The sequence below is a fragment of the Olea europaea genome, chromosome 18 (genome assembly GCF_002742605.1).
Source record: "Olea europaea var. sylvestris chromosome 18, O_europaea_v1, whole genome shotgun sequence".
Lineage (NCBI taxonomy): Eukaryota > Viridiplantae > Streptophyta > Magnoliopsida > Lamiales > Oleaceae > Olea > Olea europaea.
In genome coordinates, this window is record NC_036254.1 from 7,526,652 (window position 1) to 7,542,709 (window position 16,058).

The window sequence follows — 16,058 nt, forward strand, 5'->3', positions numbered from 1 at the left end:
TGTGCACATCTATTAAAAATACCAAGAGAATTAGAGAATTTAGACCTTACAGAGTTCAGCCAGCCCAACGTGGTGATAGATAGGAAAAACGACCAATAGTACAAGATGAACTAAAAAATAAAAAACTATCATATAAAAAGATCCTAAAAACAGAAATAGAGATAAGTATGAAAAAAATCATAGAACAATTAGAAAAAATTTATGGAGAAAACCTATTATTATTTTGGAAACCATATCATCCTAGAGCTAAAATAGAATTAACAGAGAATATTATAATAAGAGTTAGACCAATGATGTATACCTTACAGGATATGCAAGAATTTAAAATTCAAATAAAAGAACTATTAAAACAAAAGTTAATTAGACCTAGTAATGGACCTCATAATAGTCCAACTTTTATGATTATGAAATATTCTGAGCAGGTTAGAGGAAAAGTTAGAATGATAATAACTATAAAGAATTAAATAAATATACTAAATTTGATGGTTACTTTTTATCAAATAAAGAAGTCATAATAAACCTTGCAAAAGGAAAACAATATTATTCCAAATTTGATTGTAAATCAGGATTTTGGCAAATAAAAATGGAAGAAGATAGTATACAATATACAGCTTTTAGTACACTTTAAGGAAAATATGAATAGTTAGTTATGCCATTTGGCTTGAAAAATGCACCACAAATATATCAAAGAAAAATAGATAATATATTCAAAAAGTTTAATGATTTTCTTATTATTTATATTGATGATATACTAATATGCTCTAATAATAAAAAAGAACATAGGAATCAATTATTACAATTCATAAATGAATGCAAAAAGGAAGGAATTGTACTTTCTAAAAAGAAATCTATAATAGAGAAACAAGAAATAGATTTTCTAGGATTATCAATAGATAGAAAAGGAATAAAATTACAGAGTCATATATCTAAACAGATAGAAAGCTTTCCAGATGAATTAAAATCCAAAGAACAAATACAAAAATTTCTTGGATGTTTAAATTATGCTGAAAGATTTATTGAAAATCTCTCAAAAAAGAGACATAAGATACAAATTCTACTTGGGAAAACAAATACTAAAGGTTGGAATAAGGAACATACTGAAATTGTTAAATCATTAAAAGAAGAATGTAAAAATTTACCAAAATTAAGATTACCAGACGAAAAAGATAATCTAATTGTCAATATTGATGCCTCGAATAAATATTGTGCAGCTATATTAAAAACAGATTTAAATGAAATATGCAGATATTCAAGTGGAACTTTTAACCAAGTAGAAATAAATTATACTACTCATGAAAAAGAATTACTAGCAATTATTAGAGGAATAAAAAAGTTTTCATTATTCCTTTTATCTAAAAAATTTATTGTTGAAACTGATAATTCTCAAGTTGCAGGACTTATTAGAAATAAGTTACCTATGGAACCTCAATATAGGAGGTTACACAGATGGCAAGCATATTTATCTTTCTACAATTTTGATATTATTCATATTAAAGGAATAAATAACTATCTTGCAGATTTTTTGAGCAGAAACATTGAATTTGGAGATGGATAATATCAAAAATTCATTAATAGATGTCAACAGACGAATGAAATTCCTCATGGAAGAATCTGAAGATATGAAAATTGGAATTGAGCAATTAGAGGAAATGACAGAATCTATACAACAAAATGTCAAATTGTTGGTGAAAATCTCTAATTCTCATTCCAAATATACCAAATAATTGAATGACAGAATTGTTGATATTACTTCACAATTCGAGTCATTAGATACCAAACAGGAAATACCAATTGATACAATCTCAAAAATACAAACAGGTACACAGCCAGGAAGCAGCAGTGGACCCAGCAACATCAAACGAGACATAGCAAGTCCCCGGAAGGTGACTATAAAAAATGGTGATGAACATAAAAGAGTTATAAGAATCAAAACTGATGAAGATGATGATACCCCTTTATCATCAAAAGAAGAAGAATATAGATCATTTGCCAAAATTGTTTATGAATTGGAAGAAAATGAATCTTATTTTATTGCATCAGGAGATCATGTTTATCCCAAGTTAATAATTACCAAAGATGTAGACTCTTTCATGGTCAAAATGGCAGCAGATTATGGATTTCTGGATTTGATCTATCCAGGAAAAGATTTAAAAGAAATTGAAAAATTTGATGATATATTTAGGGCAGAAGTTTCAAAATTTGCCCAAGGGAGGTCAATTTATATCAAATTTTATTCAATAAGTCCCGAAATTGATGGAAGGATATACTATCCTGCTGAACATATTATCACAATTGGATATGTTGGCCGAGATTTTCAGATTGAAGTTGGCCGAAATAATAAACCTTTGTCTAAAATCAATAAATCATGGATAAAATCTCGGAGAATTTTGGGGATGAAAGTTCTTTACAGCATTATAAAGAATTTATATGATAAAAAATTCAGATGCTTATGCCAATATGAAGGATGGACATTCCTTACAAATAATGGAAAAGAAAAATCTACCATTCTGAAAGAATATATCCAGAAATTTGATATTCATCAAATTAGTGGAAGTCCAACAACAATCCAAGAATCATGCAGATTGAGGGAATGCCCCACATGTAGACAAAATTGAAAGATTGATGAATGGAAAAGAACCTACCACTACCAAAGCATCTAGCCAACTGCATATGAAGACAAAGATGGAAAAACAATAATAGAAAAGCATCTAGCCAACTGCACATGGAGCCAAAGATGGAAAGGCAATAATAGAGGAAAATATGCCCCTTTGATGAAAAGGCAAAGAATGCATGTGAAAATGTAGACCCCAGGAGGAAAAGAATAGAGAGGCATGTGAGCCTTTTTTCAAAATTCTGATGTATGCAATGATGTAATAGATCAATAATAGTGAGTTTGAGTCATGTATAAATAGAGGTGTTTGGAGAAAGAATGGATCATCTCGAGTTAGAAACCATTCTCTTTCCTTAAACTTTCTTTAAAACCAGTTTTTCTGGAAACCCCTTGTATACAATAGAAATCTTGTATAAATCATTATAGAAATAAAATCCCAATATTTTGATATTAGAAAAATATGAGTTTCTAAACTTCTTATCTCATAGATTCTTGATAGATTGAAGAAAATAATCTCTTTCTTACTTTAACAAAGAGAGAATTTTCTTTATTTAAGATCTTTACTCTTAATTCTAAGAAAAGATACAGTGAGGGCAGAAGCTGAAATAGCAGAATTCCCATTGAGGCAAAAGGCCGTTTGAGGGAACAGTTTGCAGATTCAGAGCCTGAAGGTCACTCGGTTATAAGAATACAGATTTAAGATCAAAAGTAAGGTAAAATTATTGTCTTTGTTAAATTTAGAAAGAATTCTTCTAATATCTTGAAAGAATCGTAGGGATTATTACTTTTCATGTTTGCAAAAAACTTATCTAACATGTTATTTTTCATAAAGCTTGCGAGGAATTATCTGAATAATGTCAGGTTATACAATTAAAGGATTAGTTAATTTGTTAGAAAAACTATTAAGGAAGATAAGAAATATTTTTGCTCAATTAGAGACTATGGATATTTCATCTAAGGAATATGATAATCTTAGTGAATTAAATGACAATTATATTACAGATTATGCTAATTTATTAGATCAAAGGATGGAACTATATATTAAAACTCGAAATGAAAGAAATAGAGGAATTCTAGAACTATCCCAATAAATTAAGGATATCTTGTGCAAAATATGACAAATCCTTTCATTAAGGGTATTATAGACATTTTATCAAAAATGAATAGTGGCAGGTCATTTATAAAAATCTCCCCAATCTTCTTCATCCATCACTTGTTTTTCCATTCTAGTGTTGGACTCTCTGTCTTTGATGTGTCCAGTGAAAAAGTGTTAGGAGTTAGGGGTAGGGTATTCCCATTTTCTAGCGCACAAGGCAGTTACTGAGAGGTTATAACTTTAAAACTTCAGTTGTGCTATGTCAACTAATGTGTACAACCGGAGTTGACAACTCCGGCTGATAATTAGACACATGGGAGGGGGTCCACGCTGAATAAAAAAATCGTGGATCCCCTCTCTTATGAGTACATTGTCCACCGGGGTTGTCAACCCCGGTTGTACAAGAAGAGTAATTCTTAAAACTTTAAGTTGTTTGTCTCTATTGAAAGTCCAAATAGATCAAGCAATAGTAATGTGTTTCTAGGGACGAAAAGAATAAGTTTGATTTCACCAAAAACTGACTTTAATCTCTATTTTAGATCAGAAAAGTACAATTACGTTCCCGAACTATTAGTTTCATTTGCTCAGTGTATTTCTATACTCATAATTTATGACCTTACATTAGGCACAATTTAAGCTTGTCCCATTACTACTTTTTCTTTGAAAGTTTTCAACTTGTTTACAGACTTGATTACTTTTCAACAAAGCTGTGTAAACATCAACACCAGTGCACAAGTAGATTCACTATGAAACGAATAAAAATTCTCTTGCATGTAGCTGTAGTAGAACGGTTTATTTCTTGATCTGCAGGAATGTCCAAAGCTCGAACAAGCCGAGGATTGGTTCTGTAAGATTTACTACTCATGTACATTTCAAAGCCAAAATCATAAATAAAAATAAAAGCTAAATTTATATGGATCATATTATAGAAGAGTAGCTTGGTATGGTAATGTACATTCCTGGATATTGGCTTCTTGTGGAATGATTATATGAGTTAGCTCAGAAAGTTGAGGAATCTGCTACTTTATCCTGCGTATAATATGTGAATTTTCAATACAGGCAAATTATGAATTTATAATTTCAAGCTAAAGAGAACTATAAAAATAGAAGACTAAAAGTGAAGTCTTTGGTGTAAAAATATGTCAGTTGTAAATTAGCACTTTATTATTCATATAACGAATTCAACATCGTTGACTAATGTTCATTGGAGCATATGAACTGTATCTTATAATAGACTGTAAAAAATAGAATCCTGATCCAACTGGTGCTCTGTGTACAAATTGAACTCCAATGTCTTAAACATTCTGAATAGCTCAAGGTTGATAGAGAAGTTGAGGAATCCTTATGCATAGTTCATGATAACTTTTTCATTTATAGATTAAAAACAATTAAGAAAATAAGTAATGCAAAAGAATTTTGTTGCGGAAATCCCCCCAAAGGTCACTGAACTTTGTCAAAATGCCCTAGGAGGTCACCGAATTTCAAAAAGTTCCTAAACAGTCACTGAACTTCGCCGAAATCCCCCCAGAAGTCCCTAAATGGTCACTGAACTTTGCAAGAGGTCTCTAGGAGGTGCAAAGTTCAGTGATTGTTTAGGGACTTTTTGAAGTTCGGTGACCTCCTAGGGCATTTTGGCAAAGTTCAGTGACCTTTTGGGGGATTTCTCGAATTTTGTTCCTTTTTTTCTTTCTAGTTCTCTTGAGCATTGATGATTCTTCTTAATAAGGTGATTTGATTTTATGAAAATGTGTGGTAATAGTAATGAGTAACATGAGTGGCAGAATGAAAGATTAAATCAAAAGGAGTATGAATTATGTTAGTTGATATTAGGGATAATGAATTGATAAATCATAAACAAAGTGTTTTCTAAATGCAAATGACATGGTTTATTAACATACTCTGAGAAGGTGTTTCAAATTTTATACTTTTTATGACTACAATTGAAAGTTCATCTAGGATTCATTAGTACGCGATCAAAAGCTTTTAGAAGTGAATATTTCTTTTATGATTGTTGCTTAGAATAGAAACAAGCATGTATAATATTTTTCATTTTGGTAAATTGAACTGTGAACAGAGAAATTCATACGGTTTTCACATAAAAGTCAGAAAATGATGGTAAAAAAATTAAAGTGTGAGAAAATCTTGAGTTTCAACAAGTGGTGGATCCAGGTGGTGATCCACAGGTATTTTTTTTTTTGTCAACAATAGATTAAATTTTTTCGTTATATCTCTGATAATTGATTTCATTTTCAAACATTCCCTATAGCTTTCTTGGTGAGAGGTGACCTTAACATACTTCAAATCTCAAGTTTGAATCCTTGTTAATGGATTTTTTATGTATTATTTTTATTCTATAATTTTACCAAAAATTCAATAAGGAGAGGGACAATAAGAATTTGAACTTGTTATCTCAAGCAAGGGTTGTGGTAACTTAACCATTATGGTACCTATTGAATTATATAACTAAATTTACCAAAATGATATTTGTTAGGTTCTAACTGTTGTAATGCAAACACTTTTAAAGATTCGAATTCCCACCCTTCCTTTGAATTATACAAAACTTTACAACAATGTTATTTGATAAGTTCTATTTATTTTTATAACAGAATTATATATGTTTAGTTTGAACAAAATAATTGTTATATTTATACTTTAGGCCTTGTTCGATTCCCTTTCTTTAAAAATACATTTTTCATTCTTCTTTTCACCCATATGTTATTCAATAAAATAATATTACACGTAAATTCGAATTTTTTATTTTTATTTTTAGTCACACGTTCTCCATCAAATCACATTCCAAAATGCATTTTTTGCAAAAAAATGGATGTCAAAAGGACTTTTAATATTTTATTGTGACCAGCGGTAGATGGTCAACGGCTGCTTGTGCTGATTCAAACTCCTAAATTCACCCTTGGTTTCAACAATCATGGATAATCTCTTAACTTCTTGCGGTATCTCAAGTTTACTGCAATTCTTTTTCACATCATCATGTAACTTTAATACCTTGCTTGCCTGAGAGTGAAGTTTGATCTGCACATATATGGAAAAACGTCATGTATAATTCAATATTAGAGTATTCAAAGGAGCAAATCTTATTGACATTCCAGTTTGTTGATGTTCTGAAGACGAGATAAGATGGTTTGTAGGACTAAAATAAGGGAATAAAAAGTTCATATAAAATACTAAAGAGTGTTATAGTAAACTACTGAAGTGCAATTATGAAGTGAACAATACAGTTGTTGAAAATAGCAGCTTCACTCACTTGACCACAATACACAACTTGATAACTTGAAACTATCTTGTCCAATGTATTTCTAGCAGTAGGTTTCTGTTTGCAAAGGAATGAAAATGGTAATCATTGGACTGTATTCATAAAAGCATAAAGAAATGCATATAGAAAGCATTCAGCAACATCAGATAAGGTTATTATTTTGAACCCAGCATGCTTCCCATTTTTATTATGATTGTTGAGTTTGTTTTTCACAAACTATTCATTAAGAGTAAGCCTTCTGGAACCAAATACCTTCATCTTCTCCCAAATAATGATCTGTATGTAATTGAAAAGTAGATGAAAATACCTTAATCACAAAATGAAAAGGTTTTCGATACTTTAAAATTCCTAGAGATATCGTTATTCTCGAGCAATAAATCATATAATGACAAAATTCGATTCCCAACAAAAAAATAAGATTCAACATTTATTAATTTGACGCTGAACGAAGTAATCAAGACATCCAAGTATTAACTTCTATATGTTTTTCAAGTTAAAAGGAACTCACCAATGTGTTTTCAGATGGCCAATGGTGCAAATACAGCTAGGGTAACGAAAAGAACAACAAAAAATCTTCATTTCAATGAGTGCTGCTGTTGAAACGAAGCTTCAAGAACACCAACATCATGAATTATGGTTTTTTTTTAATAATTGGGATGTAGAACTTTCCTTTAATTTGATGAAAATACACTTATCACATAAAACTCTAACATGAATTCTTTATTTCATCCATATTCTCTAATTCTATACATTTCATCCTCTTCAAGTCATCTTTCCTTATTCATAGTTTCTTTGTTTAAAACTTTCTTTTTTTTCCTTGAAAAATAATTAACAAATTATAGTCAACAAGGGATGTGAATTCGACTCTCCAACATGCATGTGACCACGAGTATTGTCATCGTGGTGATCATGTGAATGGGGGTGCTCACTACCTGTAGGAATAAAATAGAAACAATTACAACTGTGAAAGTAATGGACTGTAGACATATTTTACAAAATCCATGACAAAAATTACCAAAATGCATAATAATTTACAGTCCCATAAGAAAATAAAAACATGCCAAAGCAAGGTAGGACCTTAAACCACAAGGTAATAACCTTAAGCTTAAGAAAACATAATAACCAATTACTTATTAGGTATATTAATGCTTGAACTTTTCCTAGCTAATAAAAAACACTTTAATAGTATAAACTTCCCAAAAAAAAAAAAAAAAAAAAAAAAAAAAAAAAAAAAAAAATTAAACCGCGGGATGTGCCTCCTACTGATCAGAGTCCGAGCGCCTCTCCAACTGAACTGTCAAAGTGCCTAGTGAGCCAACCCACGATGTGCCTTGCCTTTCAAGACATTCCTACCTTCCAGGATAAATCCTGTCTTCCAGTATATGCCTTGCATTCCAAGAGCCCCACGAATCGAACCACGACCTCTGAATTGCCAACCTTGAGAGAAACCTTCCTTTGCCAATGGAGAAGTGCCTCGGGGGGCAATTAGTATGGCTTTCTAGTCTTAAGACACATGAACTCGTGATATCTTACTTGCACAGTATTCATAACAACTTTCATTTTCACAATCCCTAATAATATTCTCATTACAAAAATATATCTACTTTGCATGAAAGCTAGTTAAGATATATTTCATTATTCAAAATATTCTTGAGACGTTGGTCTTAATGTCCCCAAATTTGCTATTGTTTCTTCAAACCTAGATTGATGATTGTATTATTAATCCATTTCAATTTTACCTATTAAAATATTGAAAAATAATGTTTATGATATTTTTATGTAACAAGCTAAAGATTATTTTTTAAAATTATATTTTAATAATCACAATGAGATTGAAAATATTAATAATTTTAATAAATTGATCTAAAATTTATAATTTGAAATATATCATTTCTTATTTAAATGCATGTCTGTTGAAGATTATAACTGTTTATAAACTCTTGATTCAAAAGATATTGTATTTAAAAAGTAGGTAAATTTTATGAAATTATGGAATATTAGGATAAAATTATCGATTAACCCGTTTATAAGCAATTATAAAAGAAATTCTTATTTCCAAATTTTAAAAATTAATAAACTTTTTTGATATAAATAAAATAAAGGAGAAATTTCACTAAGAACTAAGGACGATTCTGGAGGGAGAGAGAGAGAGAGAGAGAGAGCTCTTTCCTTTATTCAATTCTGGAAATTCTTCAATTCTTTGACCTGGTCAGGTGATCTCTCCTCTAAATCTGTAAGAACCCTGCAGTGATTTTAACTTCAGTCTTTGATTTTAAATTTCTGTCTTTCAATAACTCCCACGATTCTTAGCAATCTACGGCTAACTATTCGGTTTCTGAATCAATTTCAAGTTTAATTTTTAAGGAGAAATTGATATACGAGGTTTGAATGTGCTGAATCCAGTGAAATCTGAAGTTGGTTTGTGTTAATTTTGGAATTTATGATTCACTTGCATTAAATTGAATTGTTGGGGCTCAACCTCTTTGTTTTGAGCGTATTTATCTGTTTTGTGAAAATTATAGCTTATAATTCAGTTTCCAAGTGTGTGTAGATGGGGAAACCATTATTTTACGAGATATGGGAAAAGCCAGCTACAAGCTCTATAATAGGTTTATGCAGTGTAATTTGGTTCTGTATTCAGAAAAAGAACATTGGTTATTCCCATGTGGGCTTGAGTTATGAGACTGCAATTCAAGGTCACCATTGGAGGATAATAACCTCGGCATTTTCACATATTAGTGTTGTTCATCTTGCTTTCAACATGAGTGCTCTTTGGAGCCTTGGGATTATTGAGCAGTTAGGGCATATAGGCCTTGGAGTAGAGTATTATCTCCATTATACACTAGTGATGGTTGTTTTGTCAGGGATGCTTGTTATTGGTATGTACCATCTTTTGATACGAAGGTTCAAACTAGACTATTTTCGAAGAGTCACTGCTGTTGGGTACTCTTGTGTTGTTTTTGGGTGGATGACGATCCTATCAGTGAAGCAACCCTCATTCAAGTTGAATCTTTTTGGGTTTCTGTCCCTTCCTATCAGTTTTGCGCCATTTGAGTCCCTCATCTTCACGTCGATAATTGTTCCTCAAGCGAGTTTTCTTGGTCATTTATCCGGAATTATTGTCGGCTATGCTATTGGCTGGGGTTTGATACATGGGATGAGCAATTACTGGGCAATATCTATGTTGGGTTGGATTGTGCTTGTATTTATATTTAGTTTGAAGAAGTCGGGTACGTATGATTTCAGCTTTATTGAGATTGAACATGTAAATGATCCTTCCTTGCGCTTTGTGGCTTCAGGAAATGGCAGAACCTTGCAGATGGGTATGCTTCCAGGTGTTGGTGCTGACCTTGTGTAGTTTCTGGGGAAGTTTTACTTTATATTGTAATGTTATAATTAAATCTCTTAAATATTGTCAAGTCAGATGGCTAAATATTGTTCTAAAGCGGGGTTGTTTGAAGCTGTTTAATCTTCTTCTCAAACTATTTAATGCATGTCAACTCTCGTAAATGCTTCACGGAATGTAAGAGCTATGATAACCTTCATTTTTCATGCTTCGTAGATTATGGGGAAAGCTCTCCATCATATTGAATCTTGGTCATGCAGATCTTGTACCAATTTATTTTTTATTTTTATTTTTTTGGTATGACTATAAAAAGTGCATTTTCAAAGAAATTTGTTGATATAATCTTTGGAGGCATGAATGATGATAAGTTGAGTAGAGGTTGAGATATATTATTTGATGTTTTTTCTTTTCTTCTACTGGACAGGAAAACTGTTTATTGCCTGTGAAATACTTCTCTTGTAAGAAAAACAAATTTTATGGGAACGAAGAAGGACAATTGAACTTGCATTTAGTATTTTCAATTTTGAGCAGTTGCCTTGATAAATTGTGGAACAAGACAAGGAGCGTCAGTAGTTTCCTTAATATAATTGTTCAATTTTCAGTTTCCTCTTCCATTTTTGTTTGAATCCAGGGAAGATGAGAATATTGAAATGTTAGTAAATGCCATTCCAAAGCTAATTTTTGGATGATTGTTATTATGTAGTATCATTTTATCTTTGATAGTGAAGTCATATCTTCTATTTTTATTGATAATAACTTTTATTCGGTCCATTATATTCCTATAGTAGCCGGTCCAAGCACGAATAGAGGAGGAAGTTTATTTAAGGTTAATAGTTAGTGCACTTCAGGTGTATGAAAAAGTGGGCAGGGTTTGGGTAGGATTACCCTATGAGGCATGCATCACATCCATGTTTGGATATGTCAGAACGTAAATAATAGATCTCAAAAGATAGGAACTTGGAATAAATGAATATTTGTAATAAAATCTTTATTCATAGGAAGAAAATGACCATGCCTTTTTGAAGTCAAAAGTTGCTTCTGAAATAAAGAAGTTATTTTGAACATATTTGAATAATTTTCTGGAAGTTCTTCCTCTAACTAGAAGAGCTTTTAAAGAAGCTAATCTAAGATGACTTTATCAGGAAGCTCTTCTACAAGAAGAAGCGGAAGCAGCAATCTTACCAAACGGGCTCACGGTAAGTTGGAGAGAAGGCGAAATAACTTTGAACTGCTAGGTATAAACTTTGATGATGAGTAACGAAAAAAGTATAAACAAAGTAGGAATACCTATTGGACTGTGTTTAAACATAAGGTTATAGAAATTAGCGGTGGGGTTATATTCCTTAAGACTGTGTTAGGACAAGAGTCTATCAATGTTATTTAGTATCTCTGTCTCACAAATATGGTTAGACTATGCAATGAAGCAATTGTTTTGAGAAGACACATATGTGCTAAATTCAAGCAATTTCTATTCAAGATACAATCTTCATTGAAAGAGATTTGAATGGTCGCACAGGTAATTGTAACTAAACGTGTAAATTAGGGATTAGAGTGAAGAAAGTATCACAATTTTGAACTTCCAGATGGCTTATGATTAGGTGCAGTGCTTTGAGACTGGAGATCCAACTAACTTTAAGAAGTGGGCATACATTTAATCAGATAGAGTTCATCCTTACTCGAAGGTGAATGAGTATTCATGTTGTTTTTTTAAGTTATTGCTGACTTGGATTATATTGAAGTTCATGAAATAGCTTCCAGTAAAGTTTGTAAAACAAGATTTATGCTTAATTTAACACCTCATTTTTTAGTATGAACTTTTGAGTTTCAAGGTAAGAAGCGATCTTTAGATTAAAATTTCAGTTCATGGATGTTTTTGACACGTGAAATATTATGGGAAGGAAGGATCTTTGCCTTCCAGCTGACACAGTGGTCTGCAGTGAGCATTTTGAATTTTTCTATCTTGTTTGATTGCTTGACCTTTAAAATTGTCCCGGTGCAGTGATAAGTTAAAGTCATTCTCTTGAATCCTTTGTTCGTTTCAGCTTCTACTCATTTTTCTCTATATTCTGTTGTTGTACGTACTGTACTGTACTGTACAGTCTGTATTGCATCAACTATCTACTTTGTTATTAAATTGTCTTGAGATGACTTTCATTTTTACATTTTTGTACATTTATGTCTTTATTGGACTGGAGATAATTCAACATGATTAAGGATGGGAGATGTTTGTAGTCGTACATTCATTGTCGTGTTTTACTGTTTTGTGTTGGAAGTTAAGCTAGATTGAGATTGTTGTAGACATAAGTTTCTATTTTCTGTCGTTAAAATAGACATTTCTAGTGTAAGAAGAGGAAAACAATTATCCTTTTCCCTTGTTTGGTGTGGATTTTAATCTTATGACCACACATTTCATCAATTTATACCAAAATATAATAAAAAGCTAAATTTTAACTATACCAAGTAGGGTTTTATACCTTTTTACTTTTCATTTTTGGTTAGAATAATTGATTCCACGTGGGCTGGTTCGACCCAACATGGCCAGGCATCCGACCATGAAGCCTTTTGTGCCTAATCAAAGAAACTTGGTCGTTATGGTTCAATTTACACTTGTAGTCATTGTATAAAGTTGCACGTACAAGAAATTTTTAACAGATTTCAAATAGGGAGATCTGTCAGAGCAATTTTTGGCAGTTGCCAATCACAGAGAGACATTTGTCTCCCTATTGGAAATTTGTTAAAGATTGGGAAAATGGCAGCAATGGTAACTTTCATTTTGTGTTAACAACAGTTCCGAACCTTTCATAAATATGTATCTAAGGTCCAAATATTTTCATCCATTTGACCATTAGTTGATTAGAAAAGTCAAAATTTGAGCAATTTGGATCAAATTAAAAAGGGTATAATGTTACTTTGTATTTTTCTAAATATTAACAATTAGTATAATTAAAATAAAAACAGAGAAAAGTAAAAACCGTATCCCTAGATCCCTCCTCCCTGTCATATCCTTCTCGGCCCTTTTCCCCTTCATCTTCTCCTCTCAATCTCACTATTCAAGGAACCCATTTCATTTTTAGTAATAAATTTCAAAAATCTCTTTTTTTAGATCCTATTTTCGCTTAAGCAAATATTAGTTGTGTCAGAATCCTTTTTCAATTTGTTGAGCAAATTCCACCTACAATTGAACAAATCAACCAATTAGTGAAGGAATTTGCAAATAAAGAAGGGAAATTAAGAACCAAAATCACAAAATTATAGAACGATGTTTTCCCCTTTTAGATTAGGCTCAAAAATCGATCCAACACTACAAAAGTATCTCCAATTTGAAGGCCTTTCGAGTCTCAAAGATAGATTCACACTAAGGTAGAGGTAGGTTCTTTCTTTTGCACAAAGCAGAAAAAGTTTTCTTGATTTTGGTGTGTTTAAAGTGAAGGAGAGGGACTCCAATTTATAGGCTTCAAGAGGAAACGAATTTCCCAGAATCTTGCAAGATAGAGTTCAATCAAAACGAGAGAAAATGTTATCAAAGATAAGGATTATGCTTATCTTTCACGTGATTTTCAAATTACTTCCAAAGTTGGGTATTGAGCACCTGGCTCAATGGGCTGATTACCTCGAAATACCCAACATAATTGGGCTACTATCAATTTTGGTGTGGATTTAATATTCTTCAATTTCGAGCTTATAGCCTATGAAAATAATTAGACTACGATTTTTCATTATTGCCTAGGGGATTTGGGTATCACTTACCAAAATCCCAACAACCTCCACCTTGATGCCAAATCAACCTGCAAGTCAGATAAAATAACAAATAGCTTAAGGAAAGAGACTTACAAGTTTGTACCGATGTTTAGAAGATCAAGGCAACTTTTAAACTTTACTAATGGGAGCACCTTAGTTGCCATATTTGCATGATTATATACTGAAAGGATTTCTCAAGTTTTACCAGTTCTTGAGAAACCATTTTTCTAATTGTAAGATTGGGTTGCTGTCTTTGTGGAAGTCCAGCCCATATATATATATCTAAAGCTGGCCCAATCCATCTGACTCGGGTTGATAGTCCAACAAGTAGAAGAATTTGGAATGGGTGAATAAAACGTGTTTTCTATTTTGATTTAACAACTTCAGCCAGATTACGACGTGTGGCATGTTGAAGGCCGTTGGATCAAATGAATCGGCTTCTTTCATTTAAAAGGAGCTCAAAAGTCTAGGGTTTGGACCTGGTCATTTTCGAGCAACTTCTTCTCGACTTTTTCTCTCTGTAATTTTTGGATTTTCTCTTTGATTTGTGAGATCGTGTAGTTGGTTGAGAGAAAGTGTTTTTGTATGAACTCTTGTGTGAGTTCTTCTTGTGAAGAAGTGGCCAGTTGTTGGTTGTTTGAGTTGGTGAACTGTGTGTTCGTTTGTAACTTGAAGTTTGCTGTTTTTGGTCGGTGATTTAGTGGATTCGAGCTTAAATTCTTATGGATGCTCAACGGGGACTAGGCGATTTAATCAATCACTGAATCTCGAGGCTTCGACCGAAAAATCTAGTGTTCTTTACTGTTCATGTTCAGATCTACGTTTTATACTTGATTTTTGCCTCGAATATTTTTTCGATTTTAAACTGTCTTGAACCTACAGTGGTATCAGAGCTTGGAAATAAGTTTTTTGTTTTCAGTCCCCTTTAGTCGAGGGTCTGGAACTCGTGTTACTGGATGGACAGAAAAATTGGCAGATCTTTAAGACCTGCCAACATTTAAAAAAAAAAAATTTGTTTGAAACTGAACTTTTACTTTGGTACTGTTTAGTGTGCCCTCACACTTTCACGTGTTTGGTGCTGAATTTCTTGGAAAGAAACCGAAGTTTCTTGATTGCTTTGGAGTTTTTCATTCCTGTGTTGGTGTTTTAAAATTTGACAGAAAGTTTTGGGTACTTTTAGTGAACCTTATTGCACCCTGCAACTATTGGTGACAACTTTGAGCATATTGTGAGCTATACAATGGTTTGGTAACACTGTTCTTGGCGAGATTCATTGATGGTTTCTTGGGTTTTGTGTGTTGTGGTACCTGCAGTAGCCTGGAGACATTGTATTTGTGAATAATTAGACGTTTTTTGAGTATTGTTGGTACATTTAGCTCTTGGGAGTATTTTCTTGGTAACAAAAACGTGCTTCAAACTTAGGGTTCCATTGAACCTCCCCTAAATCCACCTCTGTCTAGGGTTCCCTGAGAGAACCCTAGAATCTCTCGGGACTAGGGCTTCAATTCAAGAAACCTTCATTTTTCTAAAAACTGATTTTGAAACTCTTCCACTATGTGTGGATACTGAAACAAACCAAAATTATATTTCCATTGATAAATTGTTGTACATTCTGTGTGAATTGTACTAATACTCAAATTGATCTTCTCAGGTGTTGAACTGCCCAAGAATAATTGCTTCAAAGGTACATACATTGCATTTACAATTTTTTGATAGCTTACTGTGTGTAAGTTTATGTGATTAAATTCCATTGCATGCTTAGTGATTTGTACATTGAATGTGTCTTAATTTGGTCGATATACTTCTGTACACATCACACCTAAGCACAATCTATACATAATCTGAAATTGGTATAATAAGGCAGTGATCTTTGTGACATACTGTTGACTGAATTACTACAGTGATATATCTACTTTATCAAATTTGTGAACAATTTCACACTATTGCACACCATGAACTCTAAGGTAATAGGTACTGAAATAATTTCACCTAAAAA

General features: G+C 32.2%; 1 protein-coding gene across 1 annotated transcript; it reads left to right on the top strand.

The window, feature by feature from the left end:
* The first annotated feature begins 9,092 nt into the window (after positions 1–9,092).
* LOC111367340 (RHOMBOID-like protein 13) lies at positions 9,093–10,615 on the top strand. The gene has a single exon (XM_022988155.1). It carries the CDS (start codon positions 9,530–9,532, stop codon positions 10,334–10,336), a length of 807 nt encoding a protein of 268 aa, XP_022843923.1. The 5' UTR covers positions 9,093–9,529; the 3' UTR covers positions 10,337–10,615.
* The last annotated feature ends 5,443 nt before the right edge of the window (positions 10,616–16,058 follow it).

What these genes read in the sequence shown, in the direction of transcription:
- LOC111367340 (XM_022988155.1), top strand. Translation starts at nt 9,530, where the DNA reads ATGGGGAAACCATTATTTTACGAGATATGGGAAAAGCCAGCTACAAGC.